The 27,410-nt window shown below is 28.9% G+C and overlaps 3 protein-coding genes, 1 long non-coding RNA gene and 1 other non-coding gene across 5 annotated transcripts; 3 read left to right on the top strand and 2 right to left on the bottom strand.

The window, feature by feature from the left end:
• Positions 1-469: 469 nt before the first annotated feature.
• Positions 470-2,386, top strand: LOC108838575 (uncharacterized). The gene is made up of 5 exons (XR_008946050.1): positions 470-923; positions 1,062-1,123; positions 1,196-1,319; positions 1,459-1,510; positions 1,641-2,386. It is a non-coding gene; the product is annotated as an uncharacterized LOC108838575 (long non-coding RNA).
• Positions 2,387-4,020: 1,634 nt separating this feature from the next.
• Positions 4,021-6,308, top strand: LOC108861237 (uncharacterized). Its single transcript, XM_018635069.2, has 6 exons — positions 4,021-4,321; positions 4,625-4,682; positions 4,817-4,933; positions 5,034-5,273; positions 5,368-5,509; positions 5,579-6,308. The coding sequence occupies exons 1-6, from the start codon at positions 4,131-4,133 to the stop codon at positions 6,070-6,072; spliced, it is 1,242 nt and encodes a 413-aa protein (XP_018490571.2). The 5' UTR covers positions 4,021-4,130; the 3' UTR covers positions 6,073-6,308.
• A 217-nt stretch (positions 6,309-6,525) lies between these two features.
• Positions 6,526-6,596, bottom strand: TRNAG-GCC (transfer RNA glycine (anticodon GCC)). The gene has a single exon. It is a non-coding gene; the product is annotated as a tRNA-Gly (tRNA).
• A 749-nt stretch (positions 6,597-7,345) lies between these two features.
• Positions 7,346-9,192, top strand: LOC108862063 (pentatricopeptide repeat-containing protein At2g15690, mitochondrial). Its single transcript, XM_018636087.2, has one exon. The coding sequence runs from the start codon at positions 7,419-7,421 to the stop codon at positions 8,955-8,957; it is 1,539 nt and encodes a 512-aa protein (XP_018491589.2). The 5' UTR covers positions 7,346-7,418; the 3' UTR covers positions 8,958-9,192.
• A 13,650-nt stretch (positions 9,193-22,842) lies between these two features.
• Positions 22,843-23,543, bottom strand: LOC108857485 (uncharacterized). Its single transcript, XM_018631474.2, has 2 exons — positions 23,267-23,543; positions 22,843-23,178 (listed from the first exon to the last, which is right to left on the bottom strand). Exons 1-2 carry the CDS (start codon positions 23,450-23,452, stop codon positions 23,029-23,031), a joined length of 336 nt encoding a protein of 111 aa, XP_018486976.1. The 5' UTR covers positions 23,453-23,543; the 3' UTR covers positions 22,843-23,028.
• Between the last annotated feature and the right edge of the window lie 3,867 nt (positions 23,544-27,410).

Here is a 27,410-nt window from a genome sequence, read left to right as displayed (position 1 = left end):
TTAAGTTATTAATAAAAAATTTCATCGTAAAATATTCCGCGCTTCCAAAGCGCGGATCAAGTAAACTTTACAACCGACAAACTTGCGTGCTCTTAGTTTTGTATATTTCAAAGGTGTTACAATATGTTGAAGGAAAGACCAAAACAAGCAAAAATAGGATAAAGTAGTAAATGGTTCTTCTATCCTCTATACCAATTATCCGTAACACAAAATATCTGAACCGGATCTAACCAATATCCGAATTGCACATATGCCTAGTTTCAGTTATTTTGTTGAATCTACATTCAAAAATTCAAGTATAAGTTACATAACATCTATTATTATAAAGAAAAGGTTACTCTCTTTTCCTGCTGCCAGCGCAACAAATAAAGGAAGGAGGAGCCGACAGCTGTCCATCAACCTAAAACGCAGAGCATCATTTAATTTGTGTCATTTGTGTCTTTTTTGTTTTGTTGGGCCGTATTCGTCTTGAGCCCATCACGGATTTAATCAAACAAAGCTTCTGATTACGTTATCGCTGCTTAGCGCCGTATCACCTCCTTCTTCTCCCGATCTCAGAAACCGATCAATCAGCTTTAAACCGATCTTGAGTGAGGCAATTCGACGTGATGAATCTCCATTTGAATCTTCAATTGCGTCGTTTTGTATTATGTTCGAAACTTCTGAAACGTTACCAAAGATTAATTTCTCGCCATTGCATTCAAGCATCGTCATTAAAGCTCTCATTGACACAATCTTGCCAATCATACATCCCCTCTTTTATTCCCCTCAATGAATCTACAACTATAAATATTAGAGTTTCTTTTCGTGAAAATCATCAGTTTCATCAGTTTTTACTCAACTTCTCTCTCATATTCTCCGACTTGAAAGACGACCGTCGAGATACGCCTGCTGAGATTTTGGGAGTCGAGATCTCTCCCTCTGTAAGTCGTGTTTTGTATTTTTCTCTACATAACGATCTCACTCGCTTGGAAGTTTTGAACTTTTGTGGTTGAGTTGAACATTTGACTTGCTGAGACTAATAAGTATGTGTGATGAACGAATTTTTTTTTTTTTGCCAGGTTCAATATCAAGTTTTTGTCACATGATTTAAGGATCTTGAACCTGTTTAAGTCAGAACAGCGTAAGTATCAGTTCACAAACCATTTACGTGCATAAGTTTATTAAGTTACTACTTCTTGAATGAATTTGACAGCATGGTAACACCATTAGAATTTGGATTTGCGTACTCTTTGGTGAGCCCAGACTTGCAAGGACAACCACTGAATGCAATCACCACTGCTGTTGGTTTTGCTATCTTCCGAGGAATATTTTTCAAAGTGAGTTGTTATTCTTTACTCTCTCACCGATATGTATATATATCATGAAAACATATATATCAGCTTGAAAGTTTCTTTTGTGTTGCAACTAAATTGATGTCTTGATGCTTTTTGAAATATAAATGATGTGCGGTAAAAGATCTGAGCATCTAACCAAGGATAAGGCTTCTGATACTAGACCATATCCAGAGGTTTGAAACCACCTTCTATGCTCTTATGAAAGACTGAATGTGTTGAAAAAATACAAAGTGGATTGAATTATTCTCTGTTATTTTTTTCTTTTTTGAAACTGGCTTTTATTCTCTGTTATTTTGAGTGCAGGATACCTGAGTTAAAGGGCAAACGAGGAACGTAGACATTTTGTCTTATATGGCTTATCACCAGAATCAATCAATTCGTTTGGACCGTGAGGATCTTAAAACACATAATGTAGTATATTAAACAAAAACACTAATCAGCTATAGCTTTACATCGATAAATTCAAGATAGTTATTGAAAATTGAAAAGACAAATTTTCTAACAAACCTGAAAGTTATTATTTCAATGATTCTTTTTTTTTTTGAGCAACCAGAAATTTGATTAGTAAAAATAGTCTCAGTGGGCTGTTGAATAATTTGCAGAAGCAGAAACAAGATGGGCCTTAGCTAAAGATTCTAAAACTAAGAATTATAATGTTTGTACATTTAACAATATTTTACATAAAAACTTATAAGATAAAATAATATTCAGATCAAGTGTCCGATTAGTTTGGTTATAAATAAAATGCTTTAGATCAAGTGTCCGATTAGTTTACATATAAATTTATAATGCATAAATTTTGTTGTAAGAATTTAGTATATAGCTTTTATCTATGTAGTTGTAAGTTTTTTAGCTATAGAAAAATATTATAACTTTTAAACCTCTTACTTAAAAAAAAACATGAACAAAAAACATAGAAGTGTTGATCTAACGGGGAAAAGAGCCCATTAAATACTATAAACTATTTCATTTTGAAAAAACTAAATTAAACAATAAGTTATAAAAAATATATCGACCGAAACATTTCTATAGTCCAACTAATCTAATTAAAATTTAGAGGATGATTGGTAAGTGATGTAGAAGCTCTGAAGAGCCATATTTTTTTTTTCTAAATCACTTTTATGAGACAATCATGTTTTAGCTTTCAATAATGAGGACTTGATTGGTACAGCTGACGAAGAAACAGTAGCAGTATACTGTAAAAGCAGTATGCTGCAGAAGCTGTATGCTGTTATTAAAACTTTTAATAAGATGATTGATAGAGTAGTAGCAGTATATAATTTTATTTTTTATAAAAATTAGTATATAATAGATTTATTTTAAATTATACATATTAAATTATAATATATATATATATATTAATAATATATTTATTAATAAAAATAATGAATCTTAATTAATAACATAAATTAAATTTTAAATGTAAAATATTATTATTTAAAAATGTATTTTTAAAAATATAAATTTATTTTTTGGATATAAAATAATTTTGAATATTATTAAATAAAATATAAATTTATTTTTGGATATAAAATAATTTGAATACTATTGAACAAAATAAATAAATTATCATTATATATATATATTTTTATTTTATATATTAATATATAAAAATATATGATTAATTTATTTTTATTTACTAATTACAAAATTATGTTTATATCGAAAATTTTATTTAAAAAAATAAAATTACAACTAAATATCTATTTTTAAAAAATAATATTTCTCATTTGAAATATAATATAATTTATATAATTAAATTATATTTTAAATTTGAAATACTATTTTTAAAAATATTTATATTGTAAATTTATTTTAAAAATCAAATTTTCATTTTCTGGATATAAAAATAGTTTTATGATATTATTAAATCAAATAAATGAACTAATTATATTTATTTCTTAAATTTATAAATTGTAAATGCAAATACTCTTCCAAAAGCTTCAAATGAGAGCATTTGCTAGAGAGCATTAGCATTTAGTAAATGCTTTTCTAAATGCTTTTCTAACAAATGTTGATTGGATAATGTGGAACATAATGCTAATGTTAATGCTCTACCAATCAAGGCATGAGTCTAGAGCAAAAAAAAATAAAAATGGAAATATACTAGCTTTGAAAATCAGTTTTTCTAAAGCATTTTATTTAGTGCTTTGAATTTTTTTTCGAAAATAAAACACAGCAATATAAAATAAAGTCACAACCAAAACATTTACAACCTGAATTCTAAAACATCTTCATTTGCTCATCATCTTATAAATAATTTTCAATAACAAATATATTAAAAGTTCAGTTTTCTAAGAAAAGACTAAATGAATAATTTAAAATAATTTTTAAATTGTCTAGCAACTTATATTTTAATACCAGATTATAATATTTATATGTTAAATATAAATACAATATACATATAAAAAATAAAAATTGAATAAAGAATCCCGGGCGTAGCCCGGGCCAATCCCTAGTATCATAGAAAATAGGATAACCATAATCCATAAAAGAGAACATTGCAATTCTTGGTATCTAATCTGGGCTTTAACACGAGGCGTAGAGGAAGAAAACAACACCTATGTATCGTTTTTGACTCTTACTTCCACGTCAAACCCAAATGACGTGGCCAACGACATCGTACGAAAAGGCGCACTATAAACGAGCGAACTAAAATACGCACAGAACGATCTGACGTGGACGATAACAACCACCACCGTAATCTCAAACATTTTCGAGTGGTTCACAAACAAAAAAAAAACCACACCAAATCTCTCGGACGAGTTTCAGCGTCAATCGTCGCCGGGAAAAATGATCGGAGGGGGGAGAGTTTACTGGGGGAAGAAGGCGGATAGAGAGGTGGAGGACGAAGGTGGATCAAACGGCGTCGTTGCGATGTTCGCGTGGAGTTCGATTGACGAGAACCATCTCGCGAGTTTCGTTGACCTCTACTCTTCTCTCGGTTGGAACTCGCTTGTTTGCCGCGCTGATTTTCTCACTGCGTAAGCTCCGCTCCTTCTGAAATATATCTGTGAGCTTAATCTTACGACTGATGAATTTTGCGATGTGTGTCGTAGCTAGATTTTGCTTCTACAACGTCACTATCAGAATCAGAATCGGAATCTTTCTTATGCTGTTTAGATTCTGTTTAGTTCCTTTTTTTGAATTTGAATTCTCTATTCTCTCTGAGTTTCAGTTTGTAAAAACGGCATTATCAGAATCAGTATCTTTTTGCGTCTTATGCTGTTTGGATATTGTTTCAGAATCTCTTTAATTAGGTTTGCTATTTCGTCTATGTTCTTCAGGTTTTACCCAGAGATGGCTCTCTCGCTAGCATTTCATCTTCTTGCTGAGCTCGTTGAGGTAAGATTCAGCCTAACTTAAAGGTTCTGGTTCAGTAATTTGCTGAATTCTTTTATTTTTATTTTTATAAGAATTGGTACTGTTTGTCACTTTATTTGTGGCTTTATGTTACGTTGTGTTTATTTATTATTCAGGAGCTAAAGAGCAGACCGTGTCCTGTAATCTTTCTAGCTTTCTCTGGGGCTCCAAAAGCTTGCATGTACAAAGTACTACAGGTGATCATGGGTGATTGTGAACCTCAAATTCATCCGGTGAGAATTGTCTCTTTATTATAATGATGATGTTTGTTTCTTCTTCAGTTCAATTTTCAACTCATTTCTTGTTTTCTTTTTTTTTTTTCAATTTGTGAAGGATGATAGCCAGCTTGTTAGAAACTGTCTTTCTGGACATGTCTACGACTCTGGCCCATTGGATTTCACCAGTGATTTGAATACAAAATTCGCACTACATCCATCCATAAGACGAATGTCTGTGCCTTCAAGACTCATATCTTGGATGGCCAAAGGGATATCTTCAGGCCTTGACGGTTTATATCTTACGAGATTTGAATCTCAACGCAGTGAGTATTGGCAGGCCCTCTACTCATCTGTTGTAAGTCTACTATCTATACCTTCTCTCTGGTTATGGCTTCTCAAGTTGGTTTCTACAGAAGAAGATAAACTCTCCCTTCTGTGTGTGTTTCCAGGAAATTGAGGCTCCATATCTCATCTTATGCTCGGAGAATGACAAACTGGCTCCTCACCAAGTGATTTCGAGCTTCACCCATCAATTACAGGAACTGGGAGGAGAGGTTAAAGTTGTCAAGTGGAAAAACTCTCCTCATGCAGGTGAGTCATATAACATGTTTAAGTCTATTATGGCAATATCTGAGCTTTTTTTTATCTCTCTTTCCTCAGGGCACTACACACATAACCCTATACAATACCGAGCTGTTATCTCCAACTTTCTAGAGAAGGCCATATCAGTTCACTTACATAAAATCCGACAACTTGGAGAAAGAGCTCGCACGCATGATGAGATCTCTGAGTTAATTTGCGACCTTCAGAAAGTGGCTGTGAAATCTAACCAAAGCCTAAAGAGAGTAGCCACTGGTCCATGTGACCATTTTTTCTTACCAAGCTCAGCTCCGTATCAAAGCAACAACAATGATCCATCGTCTTCACAGGAAGAGCAGAGAGAGAGATCTTCCTTCCGCCCGCTCCAACCAATGAGCATAAACGCTCACAGCGTTCTTGGGCAGTTCCTGTTCGATTCATGTGTTCCTAAGAACATCGAAGGATGGGATATCAGATTTGGAGGTTGTCTCAACGGCCAACCATACGCCACTTCCTCTTCCCGTAAGAATTCAAATCGTGGTTTCCAGAGACGCCTCTTACGTTCAAAACTGTGATGAACTTGGGGTACATGCGTAATGGGAGGTATTGAAGTAGAGACATGTTTAGGAAAAGGAGAGGGTTGTTTGTATGATACGGGAAGATGTAAATAGAGTGGTTCTTCGAAATGTTGTTAGTACAAGTATCAAAAATAAGTCTGTAGATAGACATATCGTTTTACGTTGTGTTAATAAAACAACACTGTAAAATGTATCACTAGTGTATTATCATTATAGCTTTCAGTTCTTCGGTCTTCATAGACTAAATTTCAAAAATTGTACAAGTAGAACATTAGTAACCATAATGAAAAAGATTTAGACTTTCTTTTATGTTTATGAGTAGTTGACTTCAAACTAAACCAAACTGAAAAAAAACAGAGCTCGGGATAAAGGCATGTCATCTGGATATCACAGATTAAACGCGACGGACCCAACCATCGGCAAGCCGTTTTCTTCATAGCTCCGAAAGAATGCACCAGCCGGGAATCGAACCCGGGTCTGTACCGTGGCAGGGTACTATTCTACCACTAGACCACTGGTGCTATGTTGTTTGTTGTTATCTTGTATAACTCTATATACAAAGAATGAAGTTGGTAACAAATTTATTAGGATAAGTGGAATAAATTCATAAGGAAACCCAGTATGTTAAGGGTTGTACAAGAAATCATACAAGAAACGGAGTTATGTGATTGCTGACGAAGAGCTGGAGTAAGGAAGCGAATAAGAGTAAAAATGAAACTTCTAAACAGAGAAAATAATCCAAATTCAAGAAAAAAAACTAAAACTATCAGTTTATTACAATATGGACAGGTTCTTATGAAACACTTAATTCGTACCAGAATTAATTGTTTTAAGGTAGATAAAGAAATGTTGTTTCAAGCTGCAGTCCAAGTCTAAGATAAAATGGTTGAAAAAGTGATCAAAATACCACATTCTTTCAACTAATTTGTCAATGTATAATGTGGTTGAACAATCAGATTATGAATTACTAGATTACTGTAATACTGATGGCATTTAGATTTTTTCTTTTCTCAATTAAAGTCAATATATATACTTTTAACAAGAAACGGATACAGTTTGATTAAATTTAACTAACTAAACGCGAGTATTTGAAGAATATATAAATCCCAATCTAAATCAAGGTATATCTTTAAAAGATATTGGGGTCGTATTGCAATTTGTTTTATATTAGATGAGGAGGACAAACTCTGAATATTTGGAACAAAAAGGTGACATATGAAAATATTTAACGCTTGAAGGATTATTCTGAAAACCATAATATTATTTTCCTGTGTTATCATCCGCGTCCCCTAAAATCAACTAGGGTTTTAGCTATCGCCTTTCACCATTTCTGCTCAGTGAAAATGTCTTCTCTAATGGCGATTCGTTGCGCGCGTACCCAGAAGATCTTCACAGTAGGTTCCCTGCTTCAGGTACGCTCTTCTCTCCCCCATCTATCCTCTCGATTCGCCTCCGTTACCCAAACCTTCGCCCTTAGCTCAACCGCGAGCAAAAACCTCAGCACATCCGCCTCCGCGAGTGACTATCACCGGAATCCTCACCCCGTCGCATCTTACCCTCCGCCGCAACGGCACAATCCATCTCCGGGGTTCGATTCCCAGCGTTTCCAAAACCAATCAAACGCTCCTCAAAACCAGAGGTTTAACCCTAACCAATCGAATCCTCAGCACGGCGGTTACAGACCTCCTCAACACCGCGGAGGCGGTTACAATCAGGTCAATTATCAGAACCAGAACGTTCAGAGCAACGAGATAGCCCCAACCGTGGATGAGATAGTCCGCTTGTGCAAGCTCAGGAGATACAAAGACGCGATCGAGCTGCTCGATAAGGGAGCGATGCCTGACAAAGACTGTTTCTCTCTGCTCTTCGAGTCCTGCGCCAATCTGAAATCCCTCGAGCATTCCAAGAAGGTGCACGATCACTTCCTTCGGTCCGTCTTCAGGAGCGATCCGAAGCTGAACAACGTGGTCATCGGTATGTTCGGGGAGTGCAGCAGCGTCACCGACGCCAAGAGAGTGTTCGATCACATGGCCGACAAAGATATGGATTCTTGGCACGTGATGATGCGCGTGTATAGCGACAACGGGATGGGGGATGATGCGTTGCAGATGTTCGAGGAGATGACGACGAAGGTAGGGATGAGACCTAACGAGGAGACGTTCGTTGCTGTCTTCTTGGCTTGTGCTGCTGTGGGTGGGATAAAGGAAGCGTTTCTGCATTTCGATTCGATGAAGAACGAGTTTGGGATTAGCCCCGGGACTGAGCATTACTTGGGTGTTTTGGATGTTCTTGGGAAATGTGGGCATCTCGTCGAGGCGGAGCAGTACATCCGCGGGCTTCCTTTCGAAGCCACGGCTGAGTTCTGGGAAGCTATGAGGAACTATGGTAAGATTCATGGAGATATTGAGTTAGAGGATTACGCGGAGGAGTTGATGGTTGGTCTTGACCCTTCCAAGGCTGTGACCAACAAGATTCCTACTCCTCCTCCTAAGTCATACAGGGAGACGAGTATGCTTGCTAGTAGGAGTAGGATTCTCGAGTTTCGGAATCTGACTTTGTACAAGGATGAAGCTAAGGAGTTGGATGCGAAGAAAGGAGCGGTTTATGTTCCAGACACTAAATGTGTTCTGCATGACATTGACGAGGAGGCTAAACAACAGGCGCTGCTCTACCACAGTGAGAGGCTAGCGATTGCTTATGGTATTATATGCACCCCGCCTCGGAAGTCTCTGACAATCATCAAGAATCTGCGCGTGTGTAATGACTGTCACAACTTCATCAAGATCACGTCCAAAATCATTGGTAGAACGTTGATCGTGAGAGACAACAAACGGTTCCATCACTTCAGTGACGGCAAATGTTCTTGTGGCGATTACTGGTAGAGAGCTCACTGGCTCTTGCGTGGCGTGTTCCCATCATGTATAGCGCTCCAAAGTCTGCTTGAAACTCTGCTTGATGTTGGGAATTGCAATAGTATTTTCTATGCTGTAACAAATTTCTTTTGCTTTAGACCTTTTACTTGAGGTATTAAGTTTGTGTTTCTCGTGTTATGGCAGAACATTGGAGATGTCGGTTTAAAGTTGCAAGAATTCATGTTTAAAAAAAGTTAAAAAGAAATAGATTGTATAAATAACGAACTTCAATTATAATCTCAGAGAAAAGAAAAGATAGATCTTTTCAGACAATGTTCATCTTCATAGTTCAGACAATCTCTGTGTGTGTGTTTTCATTCCATATTTTTTGGGAGATTTGGAGTAGTTAAAAACAATTTGACATTTTGTCCCTATGCATTGTGTTATCTACTCTATTAAAATAGAGTCCTACATTATATCTACTGTTGTCAAGTCATTTTTAATTTTCAGACCCATTACTAAAGGTTTACATGTGACATTAGTTATACACTGATTAATTAATAAACCGATGTAATATTTAAATCATACCATCACCGGGTAATTTAACCAAACCATTATTCTTACTATCGATTTCATTAACGATTAACCGGTTATCTATTATTATAAAAGTAAATGCAATATACAACTCTTAGCCGGTTATCTATTATTATATTTGTTTTTCCATTAAAGTTAAAAAATTCTTATGTTAATATATAGTAGATTACTATATTCATACATTTATATATATATATATATATATATATATATGTATATTTAAATTGTTTTTAAAATATAACTTATCCCCCAAGTCTAATATTATATCCACAAACAATATCATAAACAAAACTATATATATATATATATAAAATATTGCGTTTTTTATATAATATATATATTCTAATCTTGGTAACAATTAAAAAATTTTTATAAGATTCTGAATTATGATATATGGAAAAGTTTAAAAGAATTGATTTGGCTATCTATGTCACCAAAATTGACTTACTTTTTTCGCCACACATTCATTTAGAATTCCAAAGTTAAAAGTGTTTGGATTGGATAGTGAAATGCTAGGTGGTATATCGGAAAGTTATTCACGATACCGTATGAGTGATGCCAAAGTACGGGAAAAAGTCGGGTGATGATTGCATAATCAGTAAAAAATAATTTTGAACCTTTTGGAAAGTTAACGTACAGACCGAAGAGGCAGACGTAAGTGACTCATTATTGAGCAGTCGGAAAGTTACAAATTTGTTTAAATAATTTTTGCCCTTAAAAGGAGCGGATTAATATCTAGTTTTCTTTTAAAATAACCTTAAATTAATGTATAAAAAAACCTTAAGTGAATAATAAAATTATCTAAAATAAATATTTTTTCATTTAAAAAAATAAAAAATGTAAACCAGGAAAACTGGTAATATGTATTCAATAGTTTTTTTTTAAACTAATAATTTGAAAAAACATTTAAAATATTAGTATACTACTTTCAGAATGTCTATTTAAATTTTGAATTATTTTTACCCTAAATGGAACGTATGACTTAAATATTGATCTAAATTGTTAAAGAAAACTCTTTCTAGAATGTATGACTTAAATATTGATCACCAATTTAATTTTCCGTTAACCATACTAACGATTAGGATTAATTCTGAATTGCACTTTTATTTTAATAGTTTAGATGAACCTCAAAAAATTTTGAATGTCCAACTCCCGTTGTTGGAGTGCAAATTTTATCTTTTTACTTTCATTTCATCAGTTTGCATCAAACTTCAAATACTTTTTATGTTTAGGTCTAATTCTTATTTAGAAATCTAACTGCCACTAGTTTTATGTTCTATAAATTTTATTGATATCAAAAATACACGGAATTATTATTTAAAATACTATGAAAGACTGCAGCAACTATGATTATGAGATAGAAATTATTAATTCTTCTTATTAATTTTGAATAATTTTTCATTCTAAAGTTTTGGTGGAGGGCCAGAAGGAGGCTTATATTCTTTACAAGGAAAGTCGCAAATACAAGCACCACCGTCGTAGCGGTAATCACAGTGAGCCTCTGCACCTTTTCCATAAGAACTGCATTTTATTCCGCACATACGACAATCACCAAGACTTGCCTGACATCCCATATTATTTTCAACTACAATAAATTAAACAACTTTTTATGTTCAAATAAAGAAAAACTAAGATTTAGGAGATATCAACACAGTAAAATAAAATATATATACCAATGAATAAATCCAAAACCAAATAACTAAGTAGAATCATTCGTGCATCTTTGAATATATCAAAAAACTAAGATCACAACGAAATACAAATTTACAATATTCAAGGTATGATTGAAAGCCCTTTTTCAAAAAAAAAAATATTCAAGGTATGTTCCAACAAACAAGACTTAGACTAAATTATACATTATGACACTGAATACAGTTTTTGAGGAAAAGTTAATATAAACACATACCTAAAGAGAACACTACAAGGAAGATGATGGGGAGAATAGCTGAAAATTTTGCTGTAGCCATATTTTGTATTGCAGATTAAGATACTTGTTTATTGAATATTGAAAGACTCTAAAGTTTGGGAGACAGTAGAGAGATATTTATAGGATGATGAGGCGACAATTAATAATAATAACTATTATTATTATTATTATATTTTTGGAAAATTGACTGAATTATGATAATAATATATTCAATAAACAAGTCATATGAATAAAAATAATGTTTACAACAATTATTTTAACTTTTAACATATTTAGATTTGACTAGTTTATCGCCAATTTAATTTTCCGTTGACCATAGATCTACTTAACAATAACAGATTATTTTTTTACCTTTTTAAAAGTTTCTATTTGACCAAAAAATACTTAAATTAATTTTTGCAGATTTACTAGTGCTTAGCAGATTTATATTCTTTTACTACTAGAGATTTGATATGCGCCACTACACAGATGTTGGTTTTAACTTTTATATATAATGATATTATTTAAAATATATAATGGTTAATATTTGTAACATTTTGCATATACTTAAATGTTTATATGAATTTTAAGGACAAAATAATATTTTACATTCAGTGATTTAATTTATTGTTATAAATTATAAAAAATATATTCTTTATTTTTTTAATTATATTTTCATTTTATTATTATAAAAGTGGATAAATGTATAAAAGAACACATGAGTATTATTTTGTTTTTGTAATTATATTTTATGTGTATGATCAAGACTATTTAATAAAACACACATATATATATATGTAAATTCAATGTGGGATTTGCATTAATATACAAAACAAATCTGGTCTAATAACTTTTATACAATCATTTAAAGTATAATTTCTGCATAAATATTTATTTTTGTAAAACAATTTAAATATACTAATAACTAATATTTCACAATAAAAATAAAAATTTGATATATATATATATATATATATATATATATTAATAAAACTAAATTAACTAATATAATTACATATAGATAAGAGACTTTTAGTTTTTTTTTGTTTGAACAACTGAGACTTTTAGTTTAAAGACACACTATCGATTAATTATGTTTGGAGTTCTATAATGGAACTATATTTGGTTATCTCTAGTCGTTGGTGTATAAATAATTTAAAAATGAACCCCCAAATAGTTTTTGACTGTCGAACTCTAGTTGCTGAAGTACAATTTTTATTGTTTTAATTTGATTTCATAAATTTGCATGAAATTTTAAATCATATTTCTGTTTAGCTCTAATTTTAATTTAAAAATCTAAGTGCAACTAATTTTGTGCTCTATAAATTTTAGTGATATAAAAAATTAAAGAATTAAAATACTATGAAAGACTGCAGAAACAATGTTTATGAGATTCAAAATATTATTTCTTCTTATTAATTTTCTATAATTTTTCATTTTAAATTTTTGGTGGAGAATTACAAGGAAAGTTGCAAATACAAACACCACCGTCATAGCGGTAGTCACAGTGAGCCTCTGCACCTTTTCCATAAACACTACATTTTATTCCTACGGCAATCACCAAGACTCGCCTGATATTCTATACTTTCCTGAACTACAATAATTAAAAAATATTTTATGTTTAAGTAATTGAAAACTAAGATTTGGGAGATATCAACAGAGTAAACTACAATATTATATATATCAATGAATAAAGCCAAAACCTAAAAACTAAGTAGAATAAGGGGAGATATTTGAATATTGCTCTTTCTCAACAAAAAAAGAAATCTTTGAATATTGCTATGTGTAATTTATAAAGGATTTTGTATATCTTTTTAAGGGATTATGTATATCAAAAAAACTAACGTCACAACGAGAAACAAATTTACAATATTAAAGGGGTATGTTCCAGCAAACAAGACTGATACTAAGTTAAACGAGATTTTGACCCGCATATATATATATATATATATATATATTATATATATATATATATATATATATATATATTTTTTTTGTTTTATTTAATTAGTTTATATTTTTAATATATTTAAGTATTTATATCATTATTTCCTATACAATATTTATAATTTCTATGCTGTTAATTAACTAATTATTTTAAATCATTATATATATATATATGATGCTTCATATTATATATTTAATTTTTCGTATTAAATTTGATTTTGATGATTAAACCAATATTTTATGCATGAAATCACATAATTGAGAATTATTTTGTATTTAATTTATTATGATCATGGCCCGTTATTGAAAGCGCTAGATTTTCTTGTAAAATTTGTTTTGTTTATTCATTTTATATAACAAATTACTGTATATATAAAGTTTAATTAATTTTTATACATGTATTATATAGTTTATTAATGTTAAACCATTCTACCAAAATATTATATTTTTAGAATAAATGTTTTATATTTATGAAAATAAAATATATTAACTTATCAGTTCAAAATGATAGATATAATGGACAAAATATGATAGATTTGTTAGAAATTACATACTCGAGAATTATTTTTTATTTAATTTACTATGGTCCCGATCCGTAATTCAAAACTCTAGATTTCTTTAGAAATTTGTTTTGTTTATTCAGTTTATATGATAAATTATTATATATAAAAAATAAGATAAGTTAATTATGTATACATTTTATATAATTAAATAGAAATGAATATTGCTTCCCTACAAAATCTTTTTAAAATCTTTGTAGAATGTATTTTTTAAAGTAAGCATTTTAAGTTGCTATCATTAAAATAATATTTTGTGTAATTTTTATTTTTGTTTATAATTCAAAAATAAATTAAATTTAAATTTCTGGTTATATTTATGATAACTAAAATTTAAGTTAATCAATTTTGGAAATAAATTTTAAAAAGATTCTGAAAAGATTCTTTAAAGATTTTGTTTAGAATTTTCTTAAATAGATATTAATTTTTATTTTAAATAGAAAATAAAGATATTAAGTGATACTCCCTCTGTTTCTTAATAAGTGTCGTTTTAGAGTTGTGCACATGGATTAAGAAATCATTAAATTTTGCATATTTTCCATACAAAAACATCATTACCCATACATCTCAACCAATAGAAAAATAAAATACAGAATCAAATTAATAAATTTTGCATTGAAATGCTAAAACGACACTTATTTTGCAACGAAAAAAATCTCTACAACGACACTTTATATGAAACGGAGGAAGTACTATAGTTAAGTACATTTTATAAACTTTCTAAATAATGGTACAACTTAAAATATCATACATGAAAAAAAATCATGACTTCTGTTTTAATATACAAAATATTGCGACGTTAATATATTTTTTGAGGAAAGGTTAATATAAACGTATACCTAAAGCAAACATTACAAGGAAGATGATGGGGAGAACAACTTAAAAACTGCTTTTGCCATCATGTTCCCATCATGGCATCATGTAAAGGTCTCCAGAACTCTGCTCGATGTTGGGAATTGAAATAGTATGCTGTAACAAATTTAATTTGCTTTAGACCTTTTACTTGAGGTATTTAGTTTGTGTTTCTCGTATTATGGCAGAACATTGGAGATGTCGGTTTAAAGTTGCAAGACTGCAGCAACTATTATTTACGGAATTATTATTTAAAATATCATGAAAGACTGCAGCAACTATGTTTATGAAATTCAACGTATTATTTCTTCTTATTAATTTTCAATAATTTTTAATTTTAAAAGTTTGGTGGAGGATTACAAGGATAGTCACAAACACAAATACCACCGTAACAATGAGCCTCTGCACCCTTTCCATAATAACTGCATTTTATTCCACATACTAGTGGTATTCCGGCGCTACGCGCCGGGTTCATATATTTTATTGTCACATAAATTTATAGCTTCTTCATGGTCTTAGTAAATAGAATGTATTCAAAAATATGAAAAATGAAAATATATCAAAATAGAATGATATATTTTCCCAATCATTTGATAGTTGTTAGCCACTATAGGATATTACTTTGTTTTAAAATTATTTAATTCAAAATGGAATAACATAACTGGTTGTGATTAATCGACTGGATAAAATAAAATGAAAAATTGATAGTCGTAATAAAGTTAATTTAGTTAAAACATAAACATAAATTAAAGTTAGTGTTTTAATTAGAGAACAGACTTATACTGTTAAGTACCCCGTGGACAATACATAGAAGGAACAATGTTTGAAATTTTATTTTATTTAAATACCAAATAGTATTTACGGGCGGGTTAGAAAATGATCAAATAATATAAATATTATTTAAAGTTTGACAAAATTTTGAAATTTTAATTTTAAAAGTATTAGATTTTACTATTTGTTGTTTTTTTATCAAAAATTACTATCTATTGGATGATTCCATTTAGAGTTTATATACTTGTTTGACCATAATGTTTTTCATGGAAATAAATTTGTTTTAGTTTTTTAATTTTTTTCTAATTTGACTATGATAATAAGAACAATATTTTAAAAAGACAATTGTGGTCGATTGTGTTAGCTTATGTTATTTTTTCTTTTATATATTTGTTTCACCTTTTACTTTAAACATTTTTATTTGAACTATTGATTTATATGAGGTAGCTGCTTCATTGTAGTAAAAAATATTTCTTGACATTGATAACGAACAGTAACAGATTGGCTGGACAAACCCAACTTATTAAAATCAGTGACATGGTTTAAGGAAAATGACTTAACTCATAAAAGTGATTTAAACAAAAAGCCTTCAATGCAATGTTCACGTGAGAGCGTCTTTGTAGTCAATCAGTCTTCAAACTTGTTGATCTCATTGTTTCTCTTCTTCTTTGTGGTTCACCCTTCCTTCAGAACTGCTGCATCCTCTCCTGTATTCTTTTCAGCTACAGGTGACCTATTTGATTCACTTGGAGCAGCTGTTTGCCCATCACCATCCCCATCATCACTGCTTCCTCTTTTCACAGCTCCACCACCAGACATGTAATCACCGGGTTGTCATTGCTACCCTAGCGCATTAACAATGTTAAACAATGACCAAAAACATCAGTAGTTTCCCGACAGAGCATAAAGAAGTTAATGTATGACTTGGTTCTCAAAATTTGTTTGGGATGGGCGCTAGTGAGAATCGTAAATGAACTCTGATGTTTGGATGAGAAATTAAATCGAGAAAGCTTCAACTGGAAGGTAACGGTGCGGCCGACATTTTTTCGATGCATTATAGAAAGGCCGAACTCCCTACTTCTTGGAGACTTGCGTTCTGGTGAGAGATAATATTTCAGTCACTCAGTTTTCATAAAATACGGACAGAAAAATGTGAGTAAGTTGGGAAGTACGATACCATTTGTTAATTTGGGAGACCTCTGCAGCCCTAGTATTTGCCAATTAACTTGTTACAGTATGAAAAGCTACAAACTCAGCTGAGTCAGATGCATCAGAGACTATCAGATTAACAATTTCAGAATGTAACATATATTGTCCATAATAGTTTACTATCAACAAAGCTGGAAGCAATAGGTTCGACGTTTGAGAAGCTGTTAGATTTGGAGAATTCTGCAACTCTATTTATAGTATCAGAAATTAGGGATTTCATATGGAGGTGTATGAAAGAGTTAATTAAATAATCGTAGTGGGAGAGTTTGAAAGAGAGTTAATGAAACAAAGACGTGGTTTCAATGATGAAACAAAATGTTACAGAACTGTTATTATGTACTCTTTGGAATACAGGGAATGTGAAGAGGGAGAGGAAGCCGACGAAGATGGAGACTACCCTAAATGGGCTGCAGATTTAATGAGTTAACATTGAGCTTTTTCTATTTTAGGTTTAACTTGAATGGCCCATCAGGATTTGCTGCTTTTTTCTCTAACTACGCCAATATACTTTGTAGAGTGGGGACACGTGTCCGAAAAAGCCCCTCTCTTACTGATGACGTGGCGGATTATGGAGAGACCCATGTCTACTTTATTATTATAGATAGATACGGCAATCACCAAGACTCGCCTGACATCCCATACTATCCTGAACTACAACAAATAAAACACTATTTTATGCCTAAATAGTTTTTTTTTGATAATAAATGCTTAAATAATTAAAAACTAAGACTCAGGAGATATCAACAGAGTAAAATACAACATATATATATATATATATATATGAATAAATCCAAAAAAAAAACTAAGTAGAATAAGGCAAGCATCTTTGAATATTGATCTTTCTTAAAAAAAAAATCTTTGAATATTGCTATGAGTAAACTACAAAGAAACTATAAATGATTATGTATATCTTTTCTTTTCTTTAGGGATTATGTATATCAAAAAACTAACATCATCTTTTAAAAAACCCAATATCACAATGAGTTACAAATTTACAATATTTAGGGCATGTTACAACAGACAAGACTGATATTAAATTAAATATAGTGACGTTAAATACAATTTTTGAGGAAAAATTAAGATAAATGCATACCTAAAGCAAACATTACAAGGAAGATGATGGGAAGAACAACTGAAAAATTTGCTTTAGCCATATTTATTTATTTGTATTCTAGACTTAGTTACTTGTTTTGAAATACTCTAAATTTTGGGAGATACTAGAGGGAGATTTATAGGATGATGAGGTGACCATTATAATACATTTAAATAATAATATTTCTTATTATATTTTTTAAATGTTTACTGTAATTATGATAATACTATATAAATGTGGAATATTAATTATTTCATATGAATAAAAAATATTTTCAACAATTATTTTTCACTTTTAACATAGTTAGATTTGATTAGCTTATCACAAATTTTATATTTTGTTGACCACAGATCTGCTTAATAATTAACAGTATATCTTTTTCAAAGAATTTATTTTATTTGACCATATAATTACTTAATTTAATTATTATTTTATTATGTTTCACAGTATGTAATAGTATTTAGCAGATTTGTTCCCTTCTTAACTATGTACTATAATTTGATCTGCACATCTAGGCAGATGTTTATTTTCACTTATATATATTATTTAAAATAGTTAATGGTTAATATTTTCAAGTTTTTTGTCATATGTTTAAATTTTAAATGCTTATAAGAATTTTAAAGACAAAATAAATATTTTGCTTACACTAATTAGTTTTTTTTGTTATTAATTATACAAAACTATTATATATTTATATTATTAGATTTGCATTTCACTATCATAAAAATGAATATATGTATAAAAGAACAGCTAATATTATTTTATTTTTTTATTTTTATGTGTATGATCAAAATAGACTATTAAAACATAATATTTTTATATATTTTTAATTTTAAGTATATAAAATATTATGTTTTATACCATCATTAAAAGGTCAATTGTCTGTATAAAATATTTATTTTTTGGTAAAAAATAATTTAAAAATAGAATTCAAGGCTTATTGTAAACCACAATTAAATGTAGAATTTGGAGTAAACCGGAATATACCAATATTTCTATATACATGAACAGGCAATTCAAATGTTTTAATAGCTTATAGTTGTACTATATTAAACTTGACAAATACCCATCTTTTATCTTTAACATCTACGGTAAACATACATTACATACATACTTTGACCACAAATGCATTACATACATGCAGTTAAATTTATCCCTCATATCCCTTGTATATCATGTGACAATCATTATAATATTTTATTTTTTTTATCTATAACACATGTCATTATTACAATACATTTCAAAGTCCCTAGAAAAATATGTTGCTCTATTTTAATATATAATAAATTTTCCTTAAAGTATACATGATAATTAATCATTTTGAATAATATAGATATGATAAAAAATTGTGTATCATTTATCATTATTGTTTAATTTTATATTATTAAAATAAATTAAACAACTACATCAATTATATAATAAATTTTAGATTTTTCTGTATATGGTATATTTTTGAAATTTTCAAAACAAGCATAAATTATTAAAACAGTTAAAAGTCTTGCACTGAAAATTTTGTGACCAATGGTTTCAAAAAATAACAAAATAACAATAAAATCACATGAGTAGAAAATCTCATTTATATATATATATATATATATCTATTTTAATATCATTTAAATTAAACTATATACCATAAAATACTGAATATTTTAATTTTTAAATTTGCTTTGAACAAATATTCATTATATTTTTTGAACTTTGTAAATTATTAAAACTATTAAAAATCTCACATTTTTAAAAAAAATTAGCGATTTAAAATTTTTGCTATGACACAAATGAATCATATAAATAAAAAGCTCACTGATATATAATCATATAAAAATATACTATATATATTAATATCATTTAAATTAGATTATATACTATATAAAATAGATAAAAGTAAATATTTTGATTTATTTACCATAAAATGATTGTAAATAAACAAGAGTAATTGTTTTGATTTATGGGTTTACCCCAATTTAATTATATATTTAATAGTTACTAATTATTCACTATATATATATTATTTTATAATATAAAATAACAGAAATTAGTAATAGTACATAAAAATAATTTATATATACAATTTTCTGCTAGCACAAACCGCGAATCTTAGTCTAGTAATATATTATACTACATTTAGCACAATTAATAATTGTATCTTTGATGTCAGAATCTTCAACAAAATCTTCATTTAGTTAGAAAAATATTCAAAGAATTTAATACTTTGATATTTTTGAAATGAATATTTAATTTGGATACTATTTAATTATTTTAATAAATCTCTATAATAAATTGATATTACAAATATCCAAGGATCAAAGTCTTCAGAGCTTGTGAAAACTAACAATACATAAATTTAGAGTAATTAAATATTCTTACTTTCTGAAAACTAACAATACATAAATATTAAAATTGATTTTACATAATACTTTTCCAGAGCTATTTGTATGGCCAAAACCTAAAATAGAATTATACCGTTAATGAAATATCTAACTTAATGTTAAATTGAATGAAATTTCTCGAAAATATCACAAAGGTTATGATTTTAATTAGTTCACTTTTCATAAACTTGAAACAATAAATTATTGTGTTTAAATTTCTTAATTAAGAAATTAGTAATATAGTAAATATTAAAATTATATACCACTAATTATGTAATCCAAATAGTTATGCGTATAAAAAAAATAAGAGTTATTCTTGGGTTCACCCTAGGGGTGAACCTAAAGGTTCACCAACCAATCATTATTTCATTTTATATGCAGATTTTTCTTAAAAAGGAAACAAGATATTTAGTTTACTTTTAAAAATAAAAAATAAAACAAACAAAAAATAGTATTAGTTTGAAAAGAAAAAAATTAATATTATTAAACACCGTCTATACAAAATCCTAAATCGTAAACTAAACCCTAAATCTTAAACACTAAACCCAAAACTCTTAGGTAACTCCTAAACACTTGGGTAAACCCTAAACTCTTAGATAAAACATAAACTCTGGAATAAATCTTAAACTCATGTCCTAAACACTAAACACTAAATAATAAATATTTGGATAAATCCTAAACCTTTGGATAAATCTAAAAATTTAGGAATTACTATTTATGGTTTAGTATTTAGGACTTGATGTTAAGATTTATCCAAAAGTTTAGGGTTTAACCAAGAGTTTAGGAGTTACCTAAGAATTTAGGGTTTAGTGTTTAGAGTTTAGTGTTTAGAGTTTAGTTTGTGATTTAGAGTTTAGTGTAGACAGGTTTAATAATATTAATTTTCTTTTTTCGAACTATTTTTTGTTTATTTTTTATTTTATTTTTAAAAGTAAATGTTAAATATCTTATTTATTTTTTAAAAAAATATGCATACAAAATGAAACAATATGATTGTTTGGTGAACCTCCACAATAATATGAATCTTTAGATTAAATTAAATGAATATGTATTTCTACAGACTACACATGATCTAAAGTTTACATATGGATGAATCTTAAATGAGACTAAATGGGGCAAGATGACCTATTTAATATCTATAACGAACTATTCGATGTTTCTTATTCAACTTTTATAGTGTCGGATATTTCGCGTTTTTAAAGCGCAGATCAAAATCTAATAGAAAATTAAAGTGCAATCATAAATTTTGTCAGGTTGTTCTCAAGATCAAAACAATATTTTGGCTCTATATTTTGTGTCTCTTTGTAAGTGGATTATATTTTGTATCTAAACTAAAAGAAGTACAGTTTAATTTTGTCACTAATTGGTATATATTTATAAATCTATTAATTTATTTAGTACCAATGATGTGTCTAACTTTTTGTATTATATGTACAAAATATGATATTAATACAGTATTATACATATAAAAGTATAAGAAATTCTTTCTTTTTTACTTTGGGAAATTGTCTAAAAATATGACATTCCTAGTATCATTTTCATGTTTACTTTAACAATTTTTATCCATATTTTTAAAGAAATAAAAAACACTTATAATTCTAGGGTTAACTAATTTAAGATTTAGAGTTTGGAGTTGAGGAATGCTATAGAGTTTTACGATTCTAATAAATATTTTTCAATAGTTTCAAAAATGTTTTTTTTTTAATTTCAAAAAGAAAATTAAAAAAATGAAAAAGAAAAAAAATATAACTTGAAAATATATAATCGAAAAGTATTGAAAATAATAATTTTTATTTTATTTTTTTATTTATTTATAAAGTTAATTATTATATATATATAGATCAAGGGTACAAGAGTCTCTCGCCTCTTAAAGAAAAATGTATTTATAACAATATCTTATGAGAAAAAGACAAAAATTGCATCAAACCAAGTTTTTGTCACAAAAATAGCATCACAGGAAGGAAAATGACCAAAATAAGTTTTACTGAAGGTTAAATATGCATTTATAACCCTTGGATGCTATTTTGTGACAAAAACTTTTGGTTTGGTGCTATTTTTGTCTTTTTCTCATAAGAGAAATATGCGTTTATAACTTTTGGGTTAACTAGTTTACGACTTAGGGTTTAGAGTTAAAGGGTGAAGTTTTAGTAATGTGTTCAAATATTTAAAAATAGAAAATAAATATTAAAATTTTAAAATAAAAAGTGCTATTTTGGTCACTTTATTTTTTGAGTGCTATTTTGTGACAAAAACTGAAAAAATGTTATTTTAGAGATTTGCTTATATCTTATAGTGAAATTAAAGATCAGTAATAATACAATAATGTGGTAGACATAAAAAATCCTCTTTTTTCGATAAATTGCTCGATCCATATATGCTGCACGCATACATATAGCATCTAGAAGAGCTTCCGAACATTAGATTTACCAATTACCATTGGTTGCCTGAGTTTATTCACTTTCGTTGCCATTTTTCCATTGAAAATTCAAAGCAAAAATCGAGAGGAGTTAATGTCAAATTTGGCAAACTTGGAAGCTGCCTAGTGGTTTCCGGGAAGTTTCCATTATATAACAGAAAGACGCAACTTAACATTAAATATAGAGGACTTGCTAAAATGCGCTTAGCTGATAAAGTGGTTTAATATTTAAAGGGATAAAATAATTGTCCGACAAAAGGCAATCTCACAATTATATGCTCATGTGATACCACATGTTGAAAGTAAATAATACATCATCATGCATCATTATCATGGAATAAAAGCAAAAGACTTGAGCTGGTTCGGCGCATTTTAAGGTGAATTAGTACTTCATTTGCTACCATACGCTAGTTTAACCAAACCGAACCTTCTTCGCGGGTTCCTCAGCCGCTTGTCCAGCCTCTCCTTAGCTTCTTTGGCTGCTCCGAAGAGCTTCTCATCGTTATCATCACCGTACGATTTGTTGCTAACATTTCTATCCTATATTTTATAAACTTAAAAAGAGTTACAGTCTTTCCCAAGAAAATGCTTGAACTGTTTGTTTATTTTATTTTAGACGTTTCATTACCGAGAAGGAGACATAGGCTTGGTGACACTCGTGACTGGTAGTGTAGAGAGAGAACGATGGTCGCCGAGTCCATACCTGTCCTGTCGCTGCCGCCACAGAAACCGTGTTGGATAAGTCAATCGGTGAAGCACCGCCGTGGAAGCGCCGCCTCCTCGCGCACTCAACTCCAGGAAGCATACCAGCCATAGCTTTTCTTGTTGTGTTTTAGTTTGCTTAGAGGGAGGGAGAGAGAGAGAGAGAAATGACCGGCAGCTACAAATATTTATCACAAATAATTGAGGACAGCAGTATGGTATATACATACTTTGATAAGGATATAAAGATGTGTTAAACTAGCCAATTAGGTAGAGACAAAAAGGTAATTTTAAATATATAACATTTTTATTTAATATCACGATTTCTCTTTATAATTTTCCTTTAATCAAAAATATATTAAAAGAAACTCGGAATTGTTTTTTAAACAAATGAAAAAGGAGTCGGGGTAATGCTATAAAAATAAGAGCGTAACAGTAAATTGTCAAATAAAATTAATAAACTAAAATAATAATCATAAAGTAAAAATATAAAATATATCTCAAATATTTCTAATACACGTAAATTATGTGAGCGTGGCAGAACTAAGTAAGAAAATGCACATACGCACGACAGATAATTGTGAGGTTACGTTTTGGTATAAAACGTTAAACCCGTTTGTTTACGTGAAAGTCCAACATAATATCTAAACTAGATTTTGACCCGCGCTTTGGAATCGCGAAATATTTTACGATAAAAAATTTCACTAATAATTTTAACAAATATTTTGGTAATTTTTAAAGAGTGTGTATTTAAAATATTTTTGCATTTAAATCAATGTTTTTAAATTAAACCCGATTGTGATTATATCCGTTAATCCGGAGACCTGACAATTCAATTTTGGTTTTTAAAATATTCATATTAAAAAAATCACTAAACCTGGAGACTAACCGATTGAACTGATGGATGACTGATGGATGACCGATATGTAATCTTATAATCCAAATTTTAAAGTTCATTATTTTGCAATTTATGAAATTATGACGTTTCTACAAAATTTTAAAGAGAAAATGATATATATAAAATAACTAAGATTAATTATTGTATTGTCTGGAAACATTGATAGTAGTATAAAAATATATTGTTTGGAAACATTGATAATAGTATAAAAAAATAAGTATATTGTTTGGAAACATGAATAGTAGTATAAAGAAAGTAACATTAGTGATTTAATGTAGGTTTAACTATAAAGTATAAAGATGTATTTAATTTAAAAACTTACAAAATAAATGTTAGGTTCAACAGAATGTTTCTGTTTTAATAAGATAGATTAGTAGTAACACTAGAAAGCATGTCTGTGATATGACACAGTCTAGTTAAATTCGAATAAATGTAAAACAGCTGATGATTTCTCTTTTTTTTTGTTGTAAAAGTTTTATTAAATTCGATAGTTTATATTATACTAGTGATATACCGGCGCTACGCGCCGGATTTGTATATTTTTTTCTTACTTAAATTTATAATTTATTATATGGTTTTAGTAAAGAAAATATGTAAAAAATAATATTTTCTGATCTTTTTATAATGATTAGCGACCGTAATATATTATTTTGTTTGAAGTTATTTAGTTCAAAGTAAAATAGCATAAGTAGTTGTTACTAATCGATTTAATAAAAATAGAATTAAAATTAATAGTCGTAAAAAAAATTTTAGTTGGAATCTTAAATACTCGTGTCATAGACTGAGTTTTCTTTCAAGAAATGTTTAAAAGTGTTAAATCTGAGAAAGTTGGTTAACGCATGTAGAAGCACCATCTGAGAAAAGAGATGATGCATAAGAAAACTGCTACTTTAAAAGTAAGCAATCATTAGTTGGTAAACTGAAATAAGAAATCGGTGTACATTCCCATTAATCAACAACATATCAACCCTAATATCTTTCTCCTTTCAAGCTTGCCAAAATTGTTGTAGCCTAGTTTGAACATCTTTACACTGATTTGTCTTTAACTCCGAACAATGAAACTGGAAATTTGACAATGATTGAGTTGAAAAAAGTAAAAGGAGTATCATCCGAACTCTCACACCATCTATACATATACAATGAAACTGAGAAAGCAGGAACTAAAGAAGCATTCAATAGGAGATGGTGGGATGAATGTGATTTCTGGATTGATTATATGAATGATTACGTCGATTGCGTTAAAGAAGGAGAATTGTAGAGGCTATATTCTCCATCGTCAACATCAAATACAAAAAAATCCTATAAACCAGTGTTTTGAAACTCGACCCAGACATTAAATCAGATGATTTACTGAATCACTAGATCATTGGATTAATCGCAGATGAATTGCGGGTTAATATTAGTTTTATTATATAATAATATATTAGCTATGAAAACAAATATATATAAAAACTAAAGTTAAGAATTTTTAGTGTACATACAAAATATTAAGAAATAGTTTAGACTATTTAAAAAAGTTGTAACATAAGAATTATGACATCTAAAAAATCAAGACATTTTCCAATTTAAAATAAACCGGAATTAAAACATTATTGTAATAAATTGTCAATAACAAAAATAAACTAACACCAGATCATATCAACTAATTTTGGTTTTCTCTAAATTTTAAAACTTACCAACAATTTTTTTTTAATTTGTCACTTCATCATTTTGGAATATTTTTCAGTAAGAGCATTCTCTAATTTATTATAATCAATCTCGCTAGGTTTTTCTTCTTCAACAATCCAAACTCTGTTTTGTAATTCATATGATCATATGATTTTATTTTTCTATCTGTAAATTAAAAATGTAATGATTTGTATTAAATTAAATTAAATAAAAATAAAGAAATAATTGACTCACATTTCTTGCCAAAGTAAATTGTAGTGTAGGGGAATAATAAGTCTCACTTTTTTTGCAAACGTAAATTGTAGTGTAGAAGAAGAGGAAGACGACAATAAAACTTAAATTTCAAAATTTTAATTAGAAATTTAGAATATAAAAAATAATTTCAAAATACAACTTAAACTAAAAATAGTAAAAATAAAAATTATCTATTGGTTCAACCAGTGCTACAATAAAACCCAAACTCGATTTCTATTGGGTCACAGATTTATCAGTTTAATTACGGATCTGAGTCAGATTCAAAACACTATTATAAACGCTTGGACATGTATCAAGAAAAGTTTAACCTACCCTCTCCCCCCATTTATTTCATAATTTAATACCAAAATTCATTAAATTTCACAATTAATACCAAAATTTAGTAAAAAAAAAATTTACCAAAAAAAAAATTCATTAAATTTAAGTTGAGAAAATATTTTAATTATTAAAAAAAAATGCTACATGGCATTTTTCCCCCCAAGAAGATAAAAAAACCTACTTTATTAGTATAGACTATCAAATTCACTACTCGTTTTTTTTTGTCAAACAACTCACTACTCGTTTAACTTATTAAACAAATACAGTATACTTTTTTTAAATTAATATTCAATAAATTAATATAAATTAAAATTTTCTATAAATTAATATAATTTTATAGTCTCAAATTGAGTTTTCGGTTCAATTAGTATATCGATAAATTAATAATTTTAATAAATTAATAAAAAAATTATAGTTTTAGTGTAGCCCCAACATTATTAATTTATAGATGTTTCATTGTAGTGTTACTGGAAATTGCACTATGATTCATGGATTATGACAAATCAATTACTGATTATGCTAAGATCAAGAAAATGATTTAGTTATTGTGTAATTTATGGACCAAATATACTCCTTCCGTGTACACGAATGATTGATGTTTTAGATTTTGTGATTATATTTAAAAATTTGTTGTTTAAGTATAATTAATACATTTGTCTTAAAACTAAAATATGAAATAAAAACTGGATTAGAGTATCATATCCCATTGCATTTCGGACCAGATACAAGATGTGATAATTAACTGTGAAAAGCGGTTTAGGCGGCGTTTAGGCACTAAACACTACAAGACCGTGGCGATTACTCTTTAAACCGCCTAGATAATTATAATATTGTAATAATAAATAATATAAAATTTATTATTCATAAATTATAATAATTAATATATTGTAATATATATTCTTAATGAAAATAATTTTTATCATATATAAAT

This window comes from Raphanus sativus, chromosome 5 (assembly GCF_000801105.2).
Source record: "Raphanus sativus cultivar WK10039 chromosome 5, ASM80110v3, whole genome shotgun sequence".
NCBI classification, from domain to species: domain Eukaryota; kingdom Viridiplantae; phylum Streptophyta; class Magnoliopsida; order Brassicales; family Brassicaceae; genus Raphanus; species Raphanus sativus.
Note: the sequence above shows the minus strand (reverse complement) of the source record. Positions and strands in the feature narration are given on the sequence as shown.

What these genes read in the sequence shown, in the direction of transcription:
- LOC108862063 (XM_018636087.2), top strand. Translation starts at nt 7,419, where the DNA reads ATGTCTTCTCTAATGGCGATTCGTTGCGCGCGTACCCAGAAGATCTTC.
- LOC108857485 (XM_018631474.2), bottom strand. Translation starts at nt 23,452, where the DNA reads ATGGCTGGTATGCTTCCTGGAGTTGAGTGCGCGAGGAGGCGGCGCTTC. An exon ending in AAGCCTATGTCTCCTTCTCG is followed by an intron (nt 23,179 to 23,266) that starts GTAATGAAACGT and finishes TATAAAATATAG; the next exon opens with GATAGAAATGTTAGCAACAA.
- LOC108861237 (XM_018635069.2), top strand. Translation starts at nt 4,131, where the DNA reads ATGATCGGAGGGGGGAGAGTTTACTGGGGGAAGAAGGCGGATAGAGAG. An exon ending in GTGAACCTCAAATTCATCCG is followed by an intron (nt 4,934 to 5,033) that starts GTGAGAATTGTC and finishes CAATTTGTGAAG; the next exon opens with GATGATAGCCAGCTTGTTAG. An exon ending in AGGCCCTCTACTCATCTGTT is followed by an intron (nt 5,274 to 5,367) that starts GTAAGTCTACTA and finishes GTGTGTTTCCAG; the next exon opens with GAAATTGAGGCTCCATATCT.